Source organism: Cynocephalus volans, chromosome 6 (genome assembly GCF_027409185.1).
Source record: "Cynocephalus volans isolate mCynVol1 chromosome 6, mCynVol1.pri, whole genome shotgun sequence".
Lineage (NCBI taxonomy): Eukaryota > Metazoa > Chordata > Mammalia > Dermoptera > Cynocephalidae > Cynocephalus > Cynocephalus volans.
This window is the reverse complement of record NC_084465.1, coordinates 104,852,311-104,875,480: the sequence shown is the minus strand read 5'-3', so window position 1 is coordinate 104,875,480 and position 23,170 is coordinate 104,852,311. Positions and strand designations below refer to the sequence as shown.

At 34.7% G+C, this 23,170-nt stretch overlaps 1 protein-coding gene across 1 annotated transcript in view; it reads right to left on the bottom strand.

Moving 5' to 3' along the window:
* ATF7IP2 (activating transcription factor 7 interacting protein 2) overlaps window positions 1-21,680 on the bottom strand; it is a 61,035-nt gene extending 39,355 nt beyond the window's left edge. Inside the window, exons 1-3 of the mRNA XM_063101264.1 lie at window positions 21,631-21,680; window positions 2,170-3,035; window positions 1,027-1,151 (exon numbers count right to left, since the gene is read on the bottom strand). Of these exons, the coding sequence (XP_062957334.1) occupies window positions 1,027-1,151; window positions 2,170-3,025 (981 nt within the window). The 5' untranslated portion in view covers window positions 3,026-3,035; window positions 21,631-21,680. The remainder of the gene's footprint in view (window positions 1-1,026; window positions 1,152-2,169; window positions 3,036-21,630) is intronic.
* Window positions 21,681-23,170: the final 1,490 nt, after the last annotated feature.

Here is a 23,170-nt window from a genome sequence, read left to right as displayed (position 1 = left end):
GCAACAGAATATATACATATTTTATATCACTATCTCCTTTGGTCTTCCTGGAAGAAAACAGGAGGTAAAAAGTGAGAAACTGTTGACTCACCTTTCAAGGTGGTTCTGCATGAGTATTTCAAAAAGGTTTCCCATTATTAGGTGAATACAGATTCACAGGATATATAACTATATAGCTGTAATGGTCTGTTTTAGAAAACAGTAGTGTTTTTGTTTCTGAAACAGTTTGCAGGATAGTTTGAACTGGGAAATTTTGGTCCATTACAGCTGAAAGACATTTACCTACCACATAATGACTTTTAGTGGTGGCATTTTAGTGGCAGTAAAATAGTAAAACATGATCATCAAAACAGGTCTTGATTACAGCCATTCTAGTAGAACTGAAGCTTATTATACTTCAACTCAGAGTTGATCAGACATGTATGGAGACTGTAGTACAATGAGATGAAATAGGGCAAAAATGAAAGCATGAAGTATATTTAATGATGCATTAAAGCAAACTATCAGATAATGCAGCATACCTGTGTAATTTTGGAAATCAGGGAAAGTAAATAAGAATGCAGCAGGACTTTGCAATGGACTTCTGTGTTGTCTGAGTGTATGAAGTAGTGATCAACTGATGAGGTCTACAAACAGCTCTAGCTGCAGATCAAAAAACCCCACGACCAATGAAAAAGATCGGATTGTTTAGCAAAGCTGAAGGTCATGCAGTATCTGACTCACACAGAGACTGGAGTGTATTACTGACTGAAAAGCCCATTTTCTTTTTACAAGGCGACTCTACCTACACGATTCCCTAGGTTATTCTGCATGGGATCATTATCAAGAAACTAGAGATGCTTTGGTAATATAAACGATTATCTTTCCTTTATTAATCTGTCTGCTAATTTGGTTTTCACCAGGTTGGCAGCAAGTGAAAGTCATCTGTGCTACGTCATTGTGCAGATCAGTTAATTAACTTTTACCATTTTTTACTCATCAAAAGAAAAAGTTTCTGCAGCAAATATTTAAGCCCCAATATTTTACCTGTTCCAGCAATGCTGTTTGCCCTTCCAGAGCTACACAAACATTTTCATTAATTTGCTCTGAAGTTTTCATGCGCTTAACACTTTCTTTGTTTTCTGAAAACATCCTCTTCTTTTGATTATGGCCTTGGGGAGATGGAAAGATCAGAGATAAAAATATTCCTTCTAAAGAAGGAAAAAGTGGAATTCTCTAATTGAGGGACCCTCTAAGCAAATGGAAAAACTAAAATGTAACAATAGCATTTTTTAGAAAATGTAATTGCATAAAACATTCCCACAAACTATTCCTTTAAAAAAATGAATATCTTAGGTAGGGTCTGGTCACAGATGCACTCTCCCTTCAACCTTACTTAATACACATACACCAACAACAACTGAATAAATCAGAGGATTTAATCCCCTATTTACAGTTGCTTAAGTGGTCCTACACTATTTTTATAAACAGTTACTTAGGCAGTCCTATATATTTTTGATAGGTGATCCTACTATTATTCCTAAGCAATTTTAAATTCATGTTGTTAAATGATCACTCTATAGCTTAGACAAGAACACAAAATTTATCCTATGAAGTCAGTTCTTTCTTCTGCTTCATTAATCAACATAAATACCCTACTTCTAATAAGATTTACTTTTGCAATTTTAATAATTTTATAACCATTTGGTGTGTTTCTCTCTCTTTCCACACAGACACACACACACACACATACACACGTATATATTGTTCTCTATCATCTTACACTTGGCATGTGATTTACAGGCCAATTATATGGAAGATGTGTTCAACAACTTAAAAAATGCACTCTCATTCACCTATCCTCCTTCTTAATGAATAAAACTTCAAAATAAAAAGATGTAGATGAAATGAACCAAAAAACTGTGATAAACCTTTTGATTTTTTGCACTCTCAAAGGAAAGTGATGGATCCCTTCTTTGCCAGAATTAAACTCCCCTTTGATATGATGGATACCTTTTCCCATCCCCATCAAGAATGGTTCAGAAACAAGATACACTGAAAAAATGATCATCATTTACTTTTTCCCTATGTATATGTTTTCTACCTATTTGTATATCTGAGACTTAAAAATCCCCCCAAAGGATAGTGACTACTTTAATTTCTCCAAAAGACGCACAAGTATACACTTACTGTTATCACTATCAGTGTCAAGTGATGGTGGCCACATTGAGTCTGTACTTTCACAATTTGAAATGCTGGCATGACAGGTTCTACTACATTCTTCAGTTTTCGAAATGTCGGCAGCACAAATGCTGGAAGTGACTAAGTTCACCAAATTAGGTATTTTCTCAACAAGCACAAAACGTGAGTGTGAACTTAAAAAGTTGTTATGTTGGCTTTTATCATGTGACTCCAAGTTGGCCTTCGTTTCTAAGTGGGAAACCATCTTGTCAATTCTCTTATCATCCAAAGTACTGGCTACTGTAGTCTTTGGCATTTGAACTACATCCCTCAATATAATGGGTGCACAGCAAATGGATTTCAAATTACAATCCCCTTCATGTTCAGAAAAGGATCTTGTTACATTTGCCTGATATTCAAAATGGTTTTCAGAATGATTTTCATAAGTGTTCCATGAGTCTTTTGCCTCTTGTATAAAAAGTTTGTTGGGAGAATCTATTGTTTTACTTGGCTTTTGGTAAGGACACACAACTTGTTCATCAATATATTCCAATCTTGTTTCTAACTCAAGTTCTTCTATAGGTTTTATTAAATTCTGAGGGAATTCCTTACTTTTCTGTGAGAACATTGAATTCTTGTTAGAGGCCAGTGAGGAAGCAACATTTTCAGAGTGCCTACATTTCTTAGTTACGGCATCAATACTTAAATTCTGATTACCACTTGGAACATTACTTCCAACTCCTGTTGTTTTCAGTGCTTCAAAATTCTTTGATTTATTCAGGATCTCCACTTGCTTCCGGCAACTTGTAGGCATTGTTTTTTTGGCTTTTAATATCTTCCGTTTACTTCTATCCAGACTTGCCATCTTTCATACCCTAGAATTCAAGATAGCATATTTAAATACATTTCTCCAGTGAATTAAAGTTGTTTCTTCATAATACGAAAATAATGTTGAGATTATCTCTAGATTTAGATAATCCCTTTTACTGTAAATTACATTCATTCTCATCTGTCGATGAAAACATCTAAATAATTTCAATTTTTTCTATAAATCTTAACTATATAAATTCAAAATTTATATTGCCAGTAAGCCTCTACTTGATACTAAGCCTAATAATTTATCAGGTCACGTTTTGTTATATCACCTCAGTGCTATAACCACCTGCTTTTTCTCCCCCTGCACCTGCTTTTGATTTAATCATCCAAGCAGACCATACTTTAGATAATCTAAAGATTAATTGTATTTATTCAGAAAAACATTCCATTTTCTACACATACATAATGGCACTTTCTTAAGCTTTCCCAATGTTCAAGTTTCTAAAATAAATGGTACTACAGGAGTAATTCCTAATAGTCCTGAGTATAAAACAAGCATTAAGATATACAGCATGATACCAGTTCAAATAAGCAAGCCAATTTAACTTAGCTTATATAATACTTAACTCTTAATTATTTCTCATAATTTAGGAAAAATTTGTCACATAGCAGAGGAAAATATTTGAGTGTTTATCCCTCAGTATCCACATCACCTTTGTTCTGAACCATGGGTAGAAAAATGGTCTAAAAGAAATTAATACTGCAGATTTCCAGCCAAACAAAGGCATAATATAAGCAAATAAAATAAATTATATTGACACACAATAGACCAGTTATATAACAAACTACAGAGCACTTACTAAACTCAAAGTCAAAGACAGGTGCAACTAACCCAGCCAAAGCTACCTTAATAATTTTCTCATCTATCATTATCTATTTTCTTACTTGAAGCTTTCTTTTACTATATTCTTTGTGTTCAATATATCATCTGATCAGGAACAATGAAGGTGGAGGTGAATATTTATTTAGAATGAGAAAAGAAATGACAACAAAGTACAAGTTTTAAAAACTTAACATGTATAAACATCACAAAATCCAGAAAAACAGCATAACACTTTCATGAATTAAGGACCTTATAAACCTACAGAATTCTACTTTTCCTATATGAAGGCACATTGTTTGATTGCCTCTTCATAAATACAATTTTATATTATTTCCCAAAGAGGGAATGGACAAACCAACTTTTTCCTCTAGCATGGCTGAAGGATATTTTATTTTTTTAATTGGTAATCATAAAACAAGCAGCTTCACCGAAAGACATACTTGTTGATATGGCTATAAGTAAAAAATAATCTTATTTTATTTCAAAGGCAGAGTTTCTATCAAAAAAGAAAATAAATGTTTGGTGAGTTTATAATTGAATGCTCTGCGCTGAGTATTTCTAACAAAAGGAAAGTTCTATTTTGACTGGAAATCTATGAGAACTAAATCACATACTTAAAATCTTAAGCACCAAATAATTAGAAATTTTCTTCCTGACTACCTTCTGGCTTAATAAATTTGAAACTTTGGCTTTTCTACTACTAACACATTTCAGGTGCCTGGCACCAAAGACCATGTTCCCATCACAGTCAGGCCAACAGGCAATAATTGCCTATACCCAGAAGTGACTAAACCACAAATGAATCCCACCAAACCTATACAAAGTATATCCCAGTCACAAAATGCATAAAGTCATTCAAAATGCATAAAGTGACATGTGACATGTGACCTTCTGCTGATGAAGGTTAGCAGAAATCAAGGTGAAGAGAAACTGCAGTCTTAAATTACTATAGTTAAAATACCTTATTTTTGTAAATCTTACAAAAACATCCAACTATGTGAACATATTGCTGTGGTCCTTACTCAGGGCCTTTGGAAAAGGTCCAAACTAGTGAAAAATCCTGGAACTTAAGCTTTGGGTAAAAATGCCTCTACATTTGATACATAAAAATCCCATGTAATATGTATTAATTGTGAAGTATAACAATAAAGATCTTTGAACCCATCACTCAACCAAACAAGTAGAATACTACCAATAACTTGCATTTACCTACACGTTTCTCAATACCATGCACCCTTCCCTCTTCCTCATCCTAAGTAATGTATCTTAAATTTTGAGCTTGAAATTCTATTGCTTTTTGTATAGTTTTATTATAAATGTCATATGTAAACAAATATACACTTAATTTTGTTTTTGAGCAAACTAGTTTTCTAATACATGTTTTTACATTCATAAATATTTCCAAAATTGATCCATCTGGTTGTGTGTAGCAATAATTTACTCATTTTTATGACACTGTAATAATCCTTTGGGTCAATATACCCAAATTTGTCTATTTGGTCATCTATGAGGAATATTTGGATTATTTCCAGTTTTCATTGCTGTGCTTATAACAATGCTGCTGTGAATATTTTGTCTCAAGATGCATATGTGTAAGCATTTCTTGGGGGAGTATGGTGGGTAGCAATAAGGTATACATGTTTTCAGGATAACAAAATGTAGAATTAGGGCTAGGGTCTGGAGCTCACAGACCCCTTGAGCCCTTTCACAAACCCTTCACACACAGGTCTATGAGCTAGGTAACAGGCAAAAAGGTCCTTGGAGCGTTGGCTGAAGTAGGACTAGTCTTTACTCAGCACACACATGTCTAAGAGTTAAACAGTCCAAAGGAGAAACTCAGAAACTCAATTGCTAACAGCAAAGTCCAAATAAAAACTGAGCAGCTACCAGCAGAGTGACCATGCTCTATTTTTTAGATGTAAGCTCTCTGCTGGCCAGCCTGCTTCACAAACTGAAGAACACACAATAGAAACAAAACTAAAAAGATACATGGATGCATATACACACTAACTCCACCCACACACAACTTGTTTACAAGAAATGTGCAGCCTGACCCCCAACCAGAAATGAGCCAAGGGAGCCTGACTAAATTATTCTATTTTCCCCACACCAAATTATTTTCTGAAGGAGCTTTACCAATTTACACCCATACAGGCAATGTGTAAGAGTTACCACTGATCCACATCCTCTTGAGCCACTGGTATTGCCAAACATGATTTTTACCAATCTACTTGGATATAAAATTATATTTCTCTGTCTTAATTTGCCTTTCTATAATTACTAGCATCTTTTCATATGTTTACTGGCTCTCTCTCTCAATATATATATTTCCTTGTCTAAAAATTCCTGGTTATGTCTTGCTCATTTCTTCTTGGGTTGTTCTCTCACGTATTTTTAAAGAGTTCTTAACATATTATAAACAACAAACCCTTGTCAATCCTTATTATGAGTTACATCTTTCTCTCACTTTGTGGGTTGTCTTTGGTCTCCCAAATTTACCCTTTTTTCTTTTCTTTTATGGTTAAAGTTGAATCTATCTTCTTTGAGAAACCCTTCCCTAAATCCACAGAGATGGGTGAAATAGTGAGGCCTAATGGTGATAAAGAAAGCTTTTACTGATGTAGATTATCAGAGGCCATGGCATTGTACCATGGCTGAGCAAAGATAAAAATACACAATAGATAGGAATGCAGAATGTCTGCTCAGAGTGAATTATTGTTAGATTAAAATCCATAAACAACATGAGATAAGTGATCACTAACATGTATATACTTGACAGTTGATAAAACTTAGGATACTGAGGGTACCTCATCTGGAAAACCTCTGCATGAGTATGCTTAAGTAAGACAAGTAAAACTGCAAGTAAAAGGCTCAGAGAAATTAAATATCGGTGACTGCCTAAAAGGGACAGTTTACCTGTTGCAGAATGGTTTAGTGAAATTTAACTTATTGCTGGGAGACTAAAAAGCAACAGCTGAATCTAATTGTGTATTCCTGGCATCAGCAGAACTCCTGAATCTCTTCATCCAGCTTGAATCCTATGCCGTCAAATAAGCCACATTCACAGAGACCGTTGGAATCAAGATAATGTCCTGTGGCACATGGTAAAGAAGATAAGTTATCTATCTTTTCTCCTTAAGTTTTAAAGATTTGAGTTTCATAATTTAAGTCCATGGTCCACTTACAATTGATTTTAGCACATAGAAAAAGTAAGGGATCTACTTTCATTTTTCCCTCAGATGTATAATTAATGTTTGGCTGTATCTTCAGTATTATTTTTAAATTTTAAATACATAAAATAACCTAATCTGCCCTTTTATTTTATTTGATGTAACTCCTGCTGAATATAGCTGCCCATCCCTTTACATTTAACATTTTTTTTATCAATTTGTTTTAGATGTCCCCTGTAAAACAAAAATACTTCAACATAATGAATCTTTTAATAGAATTTAATCCACTTACATTTACTATAAATGACACAGTAAAGCCTTTACATTTAATTTTATACCTTCTGGCTTTTATGCATTGTTGCTGTTTTGTGTTTTACTTTTTATTATTATTTACATTATTATCTCTATTATTTAATATGAAGGTGTCATTTATTTTTTAAGGTCTACATCTGCTTCAAAATTTCATGTATTTGACTACATTTAAAGATTTTTCTTAAAGCGTTATTCAGCTAACATTTCAGTAACCAGATAGGTCAAGAGCTATACAATATCATTTAAGTATAACTTACCTAAAAAAAGGTTAGCTTTTCCTTATTTTCATCACTATCACTTTTTGTTCCTTCCTTCATTCAATTTAGAATTTTACATCCCAGATTTTACTTTGAATATTTACATTCTGCTGCAGTGCCAAGTTTACAATAATCATTTTGATACATATTTTAAGTGGTTTCAGAACAAATTGTCAGGGATTTTCTTTCACTTTTTTATTGAAATATTACATATACTGAAAAAGTACACAAATCCTAATTATACAGTTTGGTAACTTTTCAGAAACTGAACACATTCGTGAAACCTGCACCCATATTAAGAAGCACATACGACTAGAGTTCCAGAAGTCTACTCAGTTCTCTTTCTGGTCACTACTCTCAACCAAAGGAAAACAATCAACATAATTTTTAACACAGTACATTTGCTTTAACTGTTTTTGATATTTATAAAAATGGAATCAGATAGTACATTTTTTTTTTTTGGTCTAGCTCCTTTAATTAAACTGTATGCTTCTGAGACTCATACTGTTTCATGTAACAAAAGTTCAATCATTCTCATTGTTGATTATATTCCATTGTGTGAATATACTATAATTTATTACTCCATTGTACTACTAACTGGTATACTTCCTACTTTTTGGATATTATAGTGTTGCTAATGTAAATTCTTGTACTTATTTTTGGTGAACATATGGATACATTTCTATTGAGCATTACCTAGCAGTAGAAATGCCAGGTTATAAAGTACATATATTTAGCTTCAGTAAATTTACATTGCCACCAGTAGCATATGAGAGTTCCATGTCTTCACCAAGCCTTGGCATTTTTTTTTTTTCATTTAGCTTTTCTGCTGAGTACTGTATAGAAACATCTCATTTACATTTATCTAATAAACAATGGAAAGAATCTATTCATATACACATTCATCATTTTGATTTTTTCTTTTGTGAAGTGCCTGTTCAAATGTTTTGCCAATTTTCTATCTTTCTCATATTGATTTGTAGTTCTTTAAGTACCCTGGACACAAGATACATGTATTGCAAATATTCTCCTCCCATATTGTAGCTTGCCTTTTTTACTTTATAAAAGGCATAATTTGATAAAAAGAAGTTGTTTTTATTGTCCACTTCATAATTTTTACTCCTTTGTGCCTTACAGCTTTTTACAAAGATTTGCCCACTCCAAAGTCATGAAGATATGCTCTGGTTTTCTCCTTAAAACTTGGTTTTGCCATTCACATTTAAATATGTGACCCATCTCTGGAGTTGATTTTGAGATATGATGTAAGTTATATTTTCTCCACATACCTATTCAGTAGACCCAGCAGCATCTCATCACATGGTATCACAATATCACCCTTGTCACAAGTCTGGTGATTATATTTGAGGCTCTTTCTAGATTCCATTCTATTCCACTACTCCCATTGCCTTAACTACTACTACCTATTTAAAAGTCTTATTTAATATTACAAGTCCTCCTTTTTTGTTGTTCTTAAGACTATTTTAATTATTTTGGTCCTTTGCATTTCTACATAAATTTTAGAACTGGTTTGTAAACACACACAAAACAAAAAACCTGCTAAGATTAAAAAAGGATAAGTATATGTTTTTGAAAATATATTACATATAAAGTATGATATGTGCACATATACCCAAAGCTTGAGATATAATTTACATACCATACAACTCACCCATTTACAGTGTACAATTCAATGGTTTTTAGTATATTCAGACTTAAACAACCATCACATCAATTTTAGAACACTGCAGATTAAATCTGAGGTCCTTTAGCAGTCACAGCCACCCATGTTCTCGTTGATCCCTGCCAAGCCCTAGGAATCATCTGTTTTTCGTCCCTATAAAACTTGCCTATTCTGGACATTTTGTATAAATGCAATCATATAATACATATAATCCTTTGTAACTGACCATTTAACATAATGTTTTCAAGGTTCATTCAGGCTGTACCATGTTGCAGTACTTTATTCCTTTTTATTACCGAATAATATTCTGTCATATAAATATGCCACGCTTTATTACCCATTCATTAATTGATGGGCATTTGGGATTGCTTCAACTTTTTTGCTATTATGAATAATGTTGCTATGAACATTGATTTGTAAGTTTTTGTGTGGACACATTTTCATTTTTCTTCAGTATATGTACCTGGGGCGAAATTTCTAAGTCATGTGGTAACTCTATATTTAACCTTTTGAGGAACAGACAGACTGTTTTCCAAATTTACATTCACACCAGCAGTGGACGAGTGTTCCAATTTTAACATCTTTTCCCCAACACTCGTTATTTTCTTTTTTAATATAGCCATCCTGGTGAAAGTGATGTGTTGTCTCACTGTCATTGTGATTTATATTTCCCTGATGGCAAATGATGTTGAGCATATTTTCATGTGCTTCTTGGCGACTTCAAGATTTTCTGTGGAGAAATGTCTATTCAGACCCTTTGCCCACTTAAAAATTGGGTCATTTACCTTCTTATTATTGACTTGTAAGAGTTCTTTCGATATTCTAGGTTACGTTCCTCATCTGACATGATTTACAAAAGTTTCCTCCAATTCAGTGGTTGTCTTTTCAATCCCTTGATGGTATATTCTTTGAAAAACTAAATATGTAAATTTTGATAAAGTCCAATTTATTTTTTCATTTGTTGCTTGTGGTGTGATATCTTATCTAAGAAATCACTGACTAATCCAGGGTCATAAAGATTTACCCCTGTTCTAAAAGGCTTATATTTTCATCTTTCATGTTTAGGTTTTTGATCCAATTTGAATTAATTTTTAGGATGTGTAGGGCAATCTGGCTACGACATCTGTCAGGGTTGATTTGGCTGATCTGGCTGGCTAGGCGGGTATCCCCTTCCTCCCTCACTGCTCCATGTGCGTCCCTCCCAAAGCTGCATGCTCGGTCGAAGAGGACGACCTTTCCCGATAGAGGAGAGGACCGTTCTTTGGTCAAGGGTATATGAGAGTAGCTGCGCTCCCCTGCTAGAACCTCCAAACAAGCTCCCAATTTGAATTAATTTTTATATATGGTGTGAGACAGGGGTCCACATTCACTCTTTTATATACAGACTTCCAGTTGTTCCGGCACAATTTGAAGAGGCCAGTCCTTTCCCTGTTGAATTGTTTTTGTCACTCTTGTAAAATACCAACGGGACTGTAAATGAAAAGGTTTATTTCTGGATTTTCAATTCTATTCTCTTGGTCTATTAGTCTGTCCTTATGCCAGTACTAGACTGTCGTGATTACTGTAGCTTTGTGCTAAGTTTTGAATTCAGGATGTGTAAGTCCTCCAGCTTTATTCTTATTTAAGATTGGTTTGGCTTTTCTGGGTCCCTTGAATTTCCATATGAATTTTAGGATCAGATTATCAATTTCTTCAAAGAAACCAGCTGGGATTTTGATAAGGATTGTATGGAATTTATAGATCAACCTAGGGAGTATTGCTATCTTTTTCTTTTTTATTTAAGGTTACACTTATTTATGAATTCTAACATTAATTACCATTGTATGCATTTTTCCCAAGTACACAATACATTGTTATTAAACTACAGTCACTATGTTGTTCAGCAGACATCTTGAATTATGCCTCCTAACTGAAATTTCATATCCTTTGACCAGCATCACTCAATTCCCTACAATGAATTTTCTCACAGAAATAGAAAAAAACACTAAGTAAACATTAAATAAAAACATTAAAATTTTAAAATGAATCATTCATATAGAAGCACAAAAGACCCTGAATAGCCAAAGCAATCTTGAGCAAAAAGAACAAACCTGGAGGCATCACACTAGCCAATTTCAAAATATACTAACAAAGCTATAGTAATCAAAACAACACAGAACTGGGATAAAATCAGATATGTAGACAAATTTAACAGAATAGACAACCCAGAAATAAATCCAAGCACTTAGCCAATTGATTTTTTACAAAATGCCAAGAACAGTCTCTTCAATAAATGGTGTTGGGAAAACTGAATATTCATATGCATAAGAAGAAACTGGACCTATATCTTACACCATATACAAAAATCAACTTCGAGTGGGTTAAAGACTGAAAAAGACCTGAAAATGTAAAGCTACTAGAAGAAATGCTTTATGACATTGGTATGTATGCACAATCATTTTGTTGGATATAACCCCAAAAGCACAGGCAACAAAGGCAAAAACAGGAAAATGAGGTTACATCAAACTAAGAAAGCTCTGCACAGCAAAAGAAACAAGAGTGAAGAGACAATCTACAGAATGGAACAAAGTATTTGCAAACCATACATGTGATAATAACAGGTTAATATCCATGATATATTAGGGAGTACTGCTATCCTAATACTATCAAGCCCTCTCATCCATGAACATGAGATGTCTTTCCACTTATTTAATTTCAATAACATTTTGTAGTTTTCCAAGTGTGAGTTTTGCACTTCTTTTTGATGCTATTATAAATCAAACTGTTTTCTTAACTCCATTTTTGGATTGTTCATTGCAAGTATATGGAAATACAATAGATTTCTGTACACTGATCTTGTATCCTGCTACTTTGTTGAACTGGTTTTTCTCTTTAACAGTTTTTAGGAATTTCTTGGGCATTTTCTACATATTAGATCAAATCATCTGTGTATAGTTTTACTTCTTCCTTTTGAATCTCAATGCTTTTATTTCATTTTCTTGCCTAATTTTCCTGACTAGATCCTCCAGTACAATATTGAATAGAAATGGCAAGAGTGGTCATCTTGTTCCTGATCTAGAAAGAAAAGGAAGAAAACCTTCAGTCTTTCACTAGAAAGTATGAGGTCAGCTGCAGGTTTTTCAGATGCATTTCATCAGATTAAGGATGTTCCAAACTTTCCCTGCTGTGTTGAATGTTTTTATCATGAAGGGCACTGGATTTCATCAGAAAATGCTTTTAAGTATCTCTTAAGATTATGTAGCTTTGTTCTCTGTTCTCTTCATGTGATGCACTACATTAATAGATTCTTGGATGGGAAACCAACCTTGCATTGCTGGGATAAATCCCACTTGGTTGTGATGTAGAATCTTTTCTCTAGTTGTTGCTTTCTAATTGCTAGTATTTTGTTAAGAATTTTTGCCATCTATATTCATAAGAGATATTGTTCTGTAGTTTTCTGTTCTTGTGATGACCTGGTCTGCTCTTGATGTCAGGATAATATCGGCCTCATAGAATGAATTAGGAAGTTCCCTCCTCTTTGACTTACTGGAATAATTTGTGAAGAACTGAGATCTTTAAATATTTGGTAGAATTCATTAATAAAGCCATCTGATTTTGGACTTTTCTTTGTGTTCTAATTCAATCTCTTTACTTGTTATAGGCCTGTTCAGATTTTCTTCTTCTTTAGTTTTGGTAGTTTGTATCTTTTAAAAATATTTTTAAAAATTTTGTCTATTTCATACAACTGGATTGTTCTATAGTATTCCTTTATGGTTTAATTCCCATAAAGTAATAATACACCCTCATTCATTCCTGATTTCAGTAACTTGAGTCTTCTATCCCCTTTTTTCCCCTCAGCCAATCTAACTAAATGTCTGTCAACTTTATTCACCTTTTCAAAAAACAACTTCTGGTTTCTTATCTATTTTTTAATTCTCTATTTCGTTAATTTCTGCTCTAAACTTTATTTTTTCATTCTACTGAACTTAGATTCAGTTTGCTCTATTTCTAGTTTCTTAAAATGAAGTTATTGATTTGAGATCTTTTTTAAATATAGGCATTTATCAGTATAAATTCCCTCCTAAGAATTGCTTTAAATTGCACCCCCCAAATTTTTGTGTTTTGTCTTTTCATTCACCTCAAAGTATTTTTTTTTTTTCTTTTTTTTTTTTGTCTTTTTTCGTGACCGGCACTCAGCCAGTGAGTGCACCAGCCAGTCCTATATAGGATCCGAACCTGCGGTGGGAGCGTTGCCGTGCACCCAAGCGCCGCACTCTACCGAGTGTGCCATGGGCTCGGCCCACCTCAAAGTATTTTCTAATTTCCCTTTTGATTTCTTCTTTGACCTATTAGTTATTTAGGAATGTGTTATTTTCCACATGCAGTCAGCCCTGTATATCTACAGGTTCCACATCTGTAAATTCAATCAACCACAGATTGAAAATATTTGAAAAATAAAACCTACATCTGTATTGAACACGTATAGACCTTTAGGAAATAATGAGAACTACTCATTATTTCCTAAACAACATAGTATAACAACTATTTACATTAGCATTTGCATTGTATTAGGGATTAGAAGTAATCTAGAGATGATTTGAAGTACATGAGAGGATGTGATACGTTATATGTAAATATTATGCCATTTTATATAAGGGACTTGAGCATCAGCAGATTTTTGTTCTGACAAGAGGTCCTAGAACCAATCCCCCATAGATACTAAGGGATGACTGTATTTGTGAATTTCTCAAATTTCTTTTTGGTACTGATTTCTCATTTCATTCCATTGTGGTCAGACAGTGTACTTTTTATGATTTCAATCCTTTAAAATTTATTGATTTTGTAGCTTGGCATGTCTATACTGAAGAAAGTTCTATATAACAGTTGAAAAGAATGGGTATTGTTGTTGGGTGGAGTGTTCAAAAGTTATCTCAAGTATAATTGGTTTATACTGTAGTTTGTTTTATACTCTTCTTATTAATCTGCTTAGATTTCTGTCCATTATGAAAGTGGTGTATTGAAGTCTCCAATTATTATTGTTGAACTGTGTATTCTGTCAGAAGTTGCTTCATACATTTTGGTGCTCTATTAGATGCATATACATTTATAGTTATCATACTTTCCTCAGGGACTGGCCTTTTATTATTATAAAATATCCTTCTTTATCTCTAGCAATATTTTTTTGTTTCAGTTTATTTTGTCTGATATCAGTATAACCACTCTAGTTTTCTTATGGTTGCTGTTTGCACAATATATCTCTTCCTATCGTTTCACTTTCAAGCTATTTGTATCTTTCAATATAAGGTGTGTCTCCTGTAGACAGCAAATAGTTGGATCCAGTGTTTTTTCCTCCAGTCTAACAGTCTCTGCCATTTGTTTGGATTGCTTAATCCATCCCATTTGACATTACTGTTGATGTACAGATGCTCCTTGACTCTCTGAGTTATATCCCAAAAAACCCATCCTAAGTTGAAAATATCATCAGTTGAAAATGCATTCAGTACAGATCCACCTAACATACTGAACATAATGGCTCAGTCTAGCCTACCTTAAATGTGCTCATAATACTTACATTAGCATAGAGTTGGGAAAAAAATCATCTTTCACACAAAACCCATTTTATAATAAAGTGTTGAATATCTCATGTAATTTATCAATGTTCTACTAATTACGCTTCTTTTCTGCACCATCAAGTCAAAAAATTGTAAATCAAACCATCATATGTTGGGGACTGCCTATAGTTGCATTTATGTCTGCCATTTTACTTTTTGTTTTATATGTCTTGCATCTTTTGTTTCATTCCTTTACTGCCCTAAATATTAGACTTCTTAATACTTTGTAAATGTTTTCCTTTTAAAACTTCACTTTTCTGTCAACTATTTAGAAATATAATCAGTGCTTTTTTATTGATTATATCTCCAACTAATTCATTAAATTTACTTATTAAGTCTAATAAATTATAGATTCTTTTGGACTTTCTATGTAGACAATCATGTCATGATTTTTTTTTCTTGCAAATTCTTGTTACATTTATTTACTTTTCTTTTCTTATCACATTAAAGCTTCCAATATGAGAAGATATGGTATTAGTGGGCATCCTTCTCATTGCTCATCACAGATGGGATATGGGGTTTCACTACTTCACCATTAGATATAACATTTCTATAGTTTTTTTGTTGATTCTCTGTATTAATGAATTACTCTATTCCTAGCCAACTAAGAATTTATCATGAGTTAGAGTATGGTGCCAATAACACCAAGGTCCAGGGTTCAATCCCTGTACCAGCCAGCCACCAAAATAAAAAAAAAACTAAAAAAAAAAAAAGTACACACAGAATTTATCATGAGTGCATGTCCAATTTCATCAAATGCCTTTTCATATCTACTAAGATAATGACCAAATCTTATTTTTTCCATTAATTTGTATTAGTCATGTATCACTTAATGATGGGGATAAGTTCTAAGAAATGCATCATTAGGCAATTTTGTCACTGTGCATAAGTGTATTATGAAAGGGAACAGCAATACATTTTCCTGTTATCTACAATGGTTTCTAGTTGCATGAGTGTGGGCCCCCTAATTACACTACTAAGTTTCTTCTGCTTTACTTTCTACATGTGTTACACGGAGATTAGAATACCACCTCCACAAAGTTAGGAAAATTGAAATAAAGGTAGGGATTGTGCCTGGCACTCAGCAAGCAAGCAGTGAGTGTTAGCTAACTGTTATTAACTGTTATTTTGCTATGGGGATGTCTGAAGTAGACAAACCCTTTCACTTGGGGTAAGACCTAATGTGCCAAATGCTTGTTTTTCTGTCTTAAAGGTCTGAGCTTTGGGCGGGTCACCCTGTGGGTAAGCTAGGCATGTTTCCTCAACATAATTTGTAGTATGTTTGTTTATACCAGCCTTACCACAAACACCTGAGTAATGTTTTGTGCTATGACATTATGATGGCTACAAAGTCACTTGGCTATAGGAATTTTTCAGCTCCGTTATAATCTTACGGGACCATCACTGCATACGCAGTCTGTGGAAACATCGTTAGGTGGTGCATAACTGTATATTGGTATTTTAAAATATTAAACCTAGCTTTTTCCTAAATTAATCCTCACTTGGTCATAATACATCTTTTTAATTTTTTTAATGTTTCAGGTTCAGTTTGCTAATATACTTTATTTAGGAATTTTATATCACTGTTAATGACACAAATGGATCAGTGATTTTTCTTTACTAGGTTTTGATGGCAAAGTTACGCTGGCCTCATAAAACACAATCAGAAAGTCTTTTTCTATTCTCTGAACAGTTTGTGTGTGAATGGATGTTAGGATAATTCACCACTAATGCCATCTGGGTGTGAAGTTAACTTAGTGGTAAAGGTTTCCAATTCAATTAAATTAATATTTTCTTTATATTTTTAATTTTAGTTGTTTTTTCATTTCAACACAGTTTCAAATATATCAACATATGTTCTTTGTAACATTCTCTAATTATATTGGTAATATCTGTAGTACTGTCTCTCTTTTTATTCTTGATACTGGGGATGTTTTTCTTTTTTCTTAATTATTTTTATTAATAACTTATCAATTTTATAAATATTTTCAAAGCACTTACTTTTAGCTTTGTTGGCTTGCTATTCTACATAGTGTTCCATTTCATCATTTCCTGCTGATATTATAGTTATTTCCCTCCACTTTCTTTGGATTTGATTCTCTGTTCTTATTCCAGTTTGAGATGGAAACTCAGGTCTTTAATTTTCAGTCCCTTTTTTTAGAACTTTACATTTAAAGCTATAAATTTTCCTCTAAGTGCTGCTTTACTGTAGCCCATAAATTTTGATAAATCCTATCTTAATTACCATTCAGTTCAAAATATGTTCTAATTTGCATTATAATTTCTTTGATCTGTGAATTTAGAAATATTTTGCTTAATTTCCAAGCAATTGCAGATTTCATAGTTATATTTTTGGTGTTGAAAGTTAGCTTAATTCTTCTATGATCAGAGAATAATCTCTGAATGATTTCACTCTGTGGTATTTGTTGAGGCTAGCTTCATGTTCAATTTTTGTAAAAGCTGCATGTGTACTTGAAGAGAACTCATACATACATACATACATACACATACACATGGACACACTTCAAAAAGTTCATGGAAAGATTTGTATTATCTTTCAACTCTATTTTTCCACAAACTTTCTGAATTACCCCCACACAGACAGACACATTTCAACTAGGTCAACATTTTTAATTGTACTAGTCACAATCTTCCAGCTATTAAATCATGAGTATTAAAAGTGAAACACTATGATGGTGGACGGTCTACTTCTTTTCATGTAGTCATTGTCTTTTTTCCTTTATATAGTATAAAGCTATGTGTGCATATTGACTGAGTTGGTTTTTTTCCCCACTATTCCTGATCGATTGGGTTTCCCCATTATAAAACATCTGTCTCTCTAATAATGCTTCTTGCCAAGATAGTATCTTAATTCATTATAAACATTAAATAAAGGGCAATTCTCTTAAAATTTATTTTAAATCTACAAAACTGAATCTTTGTCTTTACTCTTGTTCAGTGTCACATAGTTCAGAGCCAGTATTTGAACCCAGGGTCTTAAGATTCGAAGAAATCTCTTCTCACAAGTGCAAATCAAATACAAATCTTATGAAAAGACAGGACTGCCTTTAACAGGTATATGATGGTCAACAAAATGACAAAAACTCTTAGGGACAACCTGTGCCAGGAGACAGTTCATCTCATAATGAGCATGAACCAATCCTTACTTTATTTAGTCCACAACCAAGCAGTATCAGCATCTACTGAGTGCTAGCAGAATCTTGCCTTTACTTTTAAAGTTTTATCAATGTAACAGTATAAAATGCTTGTAATGAAATATAAGAGTTGCTTGCTGGCACTCCTTAATGGCCTAATACCAATCACTTTAATTTTAACAATTAAAAAAAAAAATCTCAGTATTTTTAAATATGTTCACACTAGTATTTCTTGCGTTAACAATTTTTAGCCATATCTGTCAATTTCGTATAATTACCGATAAAGATTTAGCTCTTTCTACACCCCATTTATCTTTTAATGGCTCATCACATTTCAATATGTAAGTTGTTAATAGGTAAATATTCTCTATATAGTCTGAGTATCATTATCCTTCTTACACACTATTTTGTTTTTCCTGAAGCTATCAGCCTAACTGATGGATTTTGGACATGACCTGGCATCACTGTGCACACAATGAGCACAAAATAGCTGCCGGCCTTGTCTACCACTCCAGCACCAAGCCCCTCCCCGCTTCCCTTTACAAGACACAGTCCTCTACCCCAATCCACATTAGCATAATGACCCTCCTTGATGGTATCAGCCAGCCCTTGGCACACTATATAAGCTCTACCACCCCCACACCTGGTGCTGTCCCCCATTTTCAGGGCAGCCCCGGGCTGTCCTCCATTTTGAGTACAGCCTGGCAGATTTCTTTCTTTAGTAAAACTTGAACAGTATCCAGCATCTTGGCTCACTTTCTTTCACTGACCTTTAGGAGGCTGGAAAGTCCAAAGTAGAGGGAACATTCATGGTGAGGGCTTTGGTGGTGGCAACAGTGATGGCAGAGTATCACATTGCAAAATGGCAGAACAGAGAGACACTAACCTCCTCATGTGCTATCCTTTTAAAGCCCTCAGAACTATGCTCTGGACAACCATTATTAATCCATTCACTACAGTACGGTCCTACAAATCTAATCAGCTCTTCAAGGCCCCACTTTTCAATTACCTTAATAGGATTTCCCACCCTCAAGTTAGAGTGCGGATTAAGCCTCAGTGAGGCTGGGGGGTCATCAAATCCACAGCACCTTCCTATGAAACTAACCTTCATTTTTTTTTTCCAAATTGATCAGAACTGTCATATACCAACATTCCTCCCTAGTCTGCACTCCTTCAAGGTCAAGTTTGAAGATTACCTTTCCAAAAAAACTTTCTCCCAAGAGAACTACTTCCTTGTTTGAATTTCCATTACAAATATCTATTTTTAATTATAAGCTTTGAGGGCAGAAATGTGTGGTATTTATTTATATATCTTCAGTGAGATGCCTTTCACATAAAAGTTTTAAGAAATGCTATTTAACGAATACTCATTTATAAAAATAAACCTCTGGAAAGCCACCCAAAGTTACGGTCTCCTTAATAAAGAGTACCAAAACAGGACTCAGCAGTTGCCATAGCTTTCTTATAACCTATCTCACACCAGCAGCACTATACACAATAGAACCTCAGAGGTACATAATGGAAATTACCACATTTAGTAGATACATATACTGTCTCTATGTAATTAGTGGTTAACTTTAATTAAGACCTACATAAACATCTCTTATAGCTCTAAAAGCTTAATTAGGAGTTCAAAAATTCAAATTATATCTAATTATTTACCCTCCCTCCAGAAAGTCATGGTAATTTCTGTCTAGATATTGCCTGGGTACAATCTGTCCTACCTGAATTGGTAAAGATGAAGAAGAATAAAAAGTTACCTGAGTCTACTGTAGTGTGTTTTTAAAGTATGGGTCCAGGTTTTATTAAGCCTCAGATAGCAGAATAAGTATCTAAATCATACAAGAATATGAGACAGAATGAGACAGAAGAATAAAGTTCTTTGTATTTTATATTATATCACTCAACTTAATGAGAACTAATACTCTTATGCATTTAAAGTTATAAAGGTTTTTATTCTTAAGCATTATCCAATATATTACTTCAGATTTGATTACATTAAATGAAATACATCTGTACACACCCACTATAACAGAACTAAGATATATGAACAGGCAAAGATGCAGGGATCATGTAATAGTTTCATACCAGACTTCAAGATATTAAGTAGCAAGGAAATACAGTGGAATTGAAGGCTGAAATGAAGTACAGGGTGAATAAAGTAAGCAGAGAAGACAATTCAAGATGTACCTAGATATACCAGTTCTTAAACCATGCAAATCATTTCCAATAAGGCACTGCTCATGCATTTCTGTTGAGGCACAAGTCAATCTTAGGATGTGTTTTGTACATATTTGCAGATAAGACTGAGAGTTAAGTAGATTAATTTGATTAAGGTCAGATTCAACACTACTAAACACGAGTTGAGAGATAAACAAGCTAAGAATAAAGGCATACTTCACGAAAGCCAAATTCCGCAATTAGTCCTTCATTTAGATGCTTCCTTTTTGCATTTTCAATAGCTTTCCTGTGATATAAATTATCTTTATCTTAAATGTTCTTTCCCCATTTGTTTTGCAAATAGTTATGTCGTGGGACATTTACTGGCTACAAGTAAATATGACAAAATCACAATGAAAATACTACTAAGTCTTAATCTAGAATAATAGTCTTTAAGTGGATATGACATTTTTCCAACGTGAATACTCAGTACAATTGTCTTTTTCTAGATCTTAACCATATAAATCTTGAGAATGAAAAAAGCTTTCATGTCACAAAGCAAGCAACGTGTTGGTTTATAACGTTAAACTTCGTCTTCAACACAGTAGCATGGAAAGGTATAAGTTCAGTTTTCTAAGTAAAGCAGGGTTTTAAGCAGAGAAACAAAGCCAAATAATTGTTTCCTCTGTTTAGGCACATTCTTGAACTTGCCTGCCACACTGGAGAAAGTAGGTGGGGGAGGTGCGATAAGGAAATAGTTTCTTTCTTTCTTTTTCTTTTTTAGGTATTTTTATGAATACCAAAAGAAAAAAAATGGTTTTCATCATTAAATCATTGCATCCCTATACTGATAAGCTCAACAGAGGTACATAAATGCTTGCCCTCCCGGTTCCTTCCTTAAAAGGAAGGCATTTTAACATATCGCCCAGAATTTTATATTAACCTTGATGTCCTATCGCCTACTTCACAACAACACATATCAAAGCCGCTAGGCGACATACAGTTAACTCTTCTGGCACCCAGTTTTTTCAGATAAAGATGACTAAAACGACTCTAGGGAATGTGGCAACGGGATTCAAACTTGGGAGTGTGGCTAAAATCTATCCATTAACTTGTTAAAACGTTTCAGTCAAGACCAAAGCTTTTACTTACTCGTCAGGAAAAAACACCGAGGCCACTTCCCTCCGCAGCCCCGACCCCCTACGCGGGGCCTCCTCAACCTGGCGCCACACACCACTCCCACTTCGACCACATCCCGCTCCGAAAGCGGTGTAGACGCGTCCTTCCGCCCCCCGCAGGGGTCTTCTCGGCCAGGTCCGAGCCCCGGCGCCTCAGCGGACGTCTCTCAATCAGCCCCGCCGCAAACACCGAGCTCGCCCGCCGCTCGCCAAGAAGCCGCCCCACCAACCGCCACTCGCGCGCGGCTCTCGCCCAGCCTAACGTACCTAGAGCGGTGCCTCTCGAGCTGCTGCCCTCCTCAAAACCTCTCCTCACCGCAACCACCGCGCACAGTGAGGATCCAGCCAGGACTGGCTGACTTAGTCCTCTCTCCGTCCACCCACAAATGACTCCAGACCAATGGCAGCGCGAACGTGAGGCAGCCTAGCCAATCAGAGACGACCAGGTGAGGTGGGCGGGGAGAAAGGCAGCCCGGGAAAGTAGCAGTTGGCTGAGGGGCGCCTGGAATTCGCCTGCCTTGGCTCTTCTTCCTGTCAGCCCCTGGGGCTTCTCCTCAGGGCGCCGGGATGCCAGTGCATAACTAGGCCTTTGTTTTTGGTGACTGATATGGAGATTTAGATGAAGATTTAGTTTTTTGGAAATTGTTACTAATAAAATTTGACAAAAAACGGGCCTCCCCAAATCGGTAGTTTACCGATTTGAATTTTAAATATATTTTGTTAAAATATCATTTAGTTGGTTACTAAGTTTTTTGACGACATCTTGTATGTTGCTATTCAGGAGGGTGATCCTAGCACTGTTTTTCTTGAGTTCCCTAAATTGTCCCAGGTACCTGTCACCCTACGCTGTGTCAGATTTCATGAAACTTGCTGCTGGATAATAGCCCTCTTGGTGGTTAGTGCGTTCACTCAGCAGTCATCCAGTGCCCTCTGTGTCGGAAGTGTAGGAAATATAACTGTCAACTAGATAGATATAGCCCTGTTGGTCACAGAGGGTAGAGTTGCCTGTCTTGTACTAGTCACTTTGGCTACAAGAAAAATGAGGCAAAGCCAAACAATCAAGCCCATCCACCAAGTATGGTCCAGGGATCTGGGGGCCTTCAAGGTCAATACTATTTTCATAATTGTAATACAAAAATGTTATCTGCTTTTTTCATTCTCTGAGTCAAGAGTGTTCAATGGAATTTTCCAAAAGCTTTTTTTTTTTTTCCTTCTGGAAAATTGATGTGCGATATTGCAACAAAGTGGATGCAGAAGCAGATATGAAAATTAACTGTATTCAGTCAGGCATTAAGGAAATTGGCAAAACTGTAAAACAATGCTAATCTTTGCCTAACTTTTTGTTGTTGTTTTGGAAAATAGTTTTGAATATAATTGAAGGATATACGAGAGTACCTCAAAAAATTTGTGGAAAGATTCACATTATCTTTAAATTTTATTTTTCCATGAACTTTTTGAAGTACCCTGGTATATAGGATTGCTGAGAGAGAGGGTGTGAGAGGGAGGTTAAGTTGCAGATAGATAAAGAATTTGAACTTCATTTAGTCAAAAGTAACCAGCCTTTAGGGCCAGCCCGTGGCTCACTTGGGAGAGTGTGGTGCTGATAACACCAAAGCCACGGGTTTGGATCCCTATACAGGGATGTCTGGTTAGCTCACTTTGGAGAGCGTGGTGCTGACAATACCAAGTCAAGGGTTAAGATCCCCTTACTGGTCATCTTTAAAAAAAAAGTAACCAGCCTTTAGAAATGTTATGTCTATTTAGGGTAATAGAATGTCTTGTGTGTTATTTTATCATCATAATAATT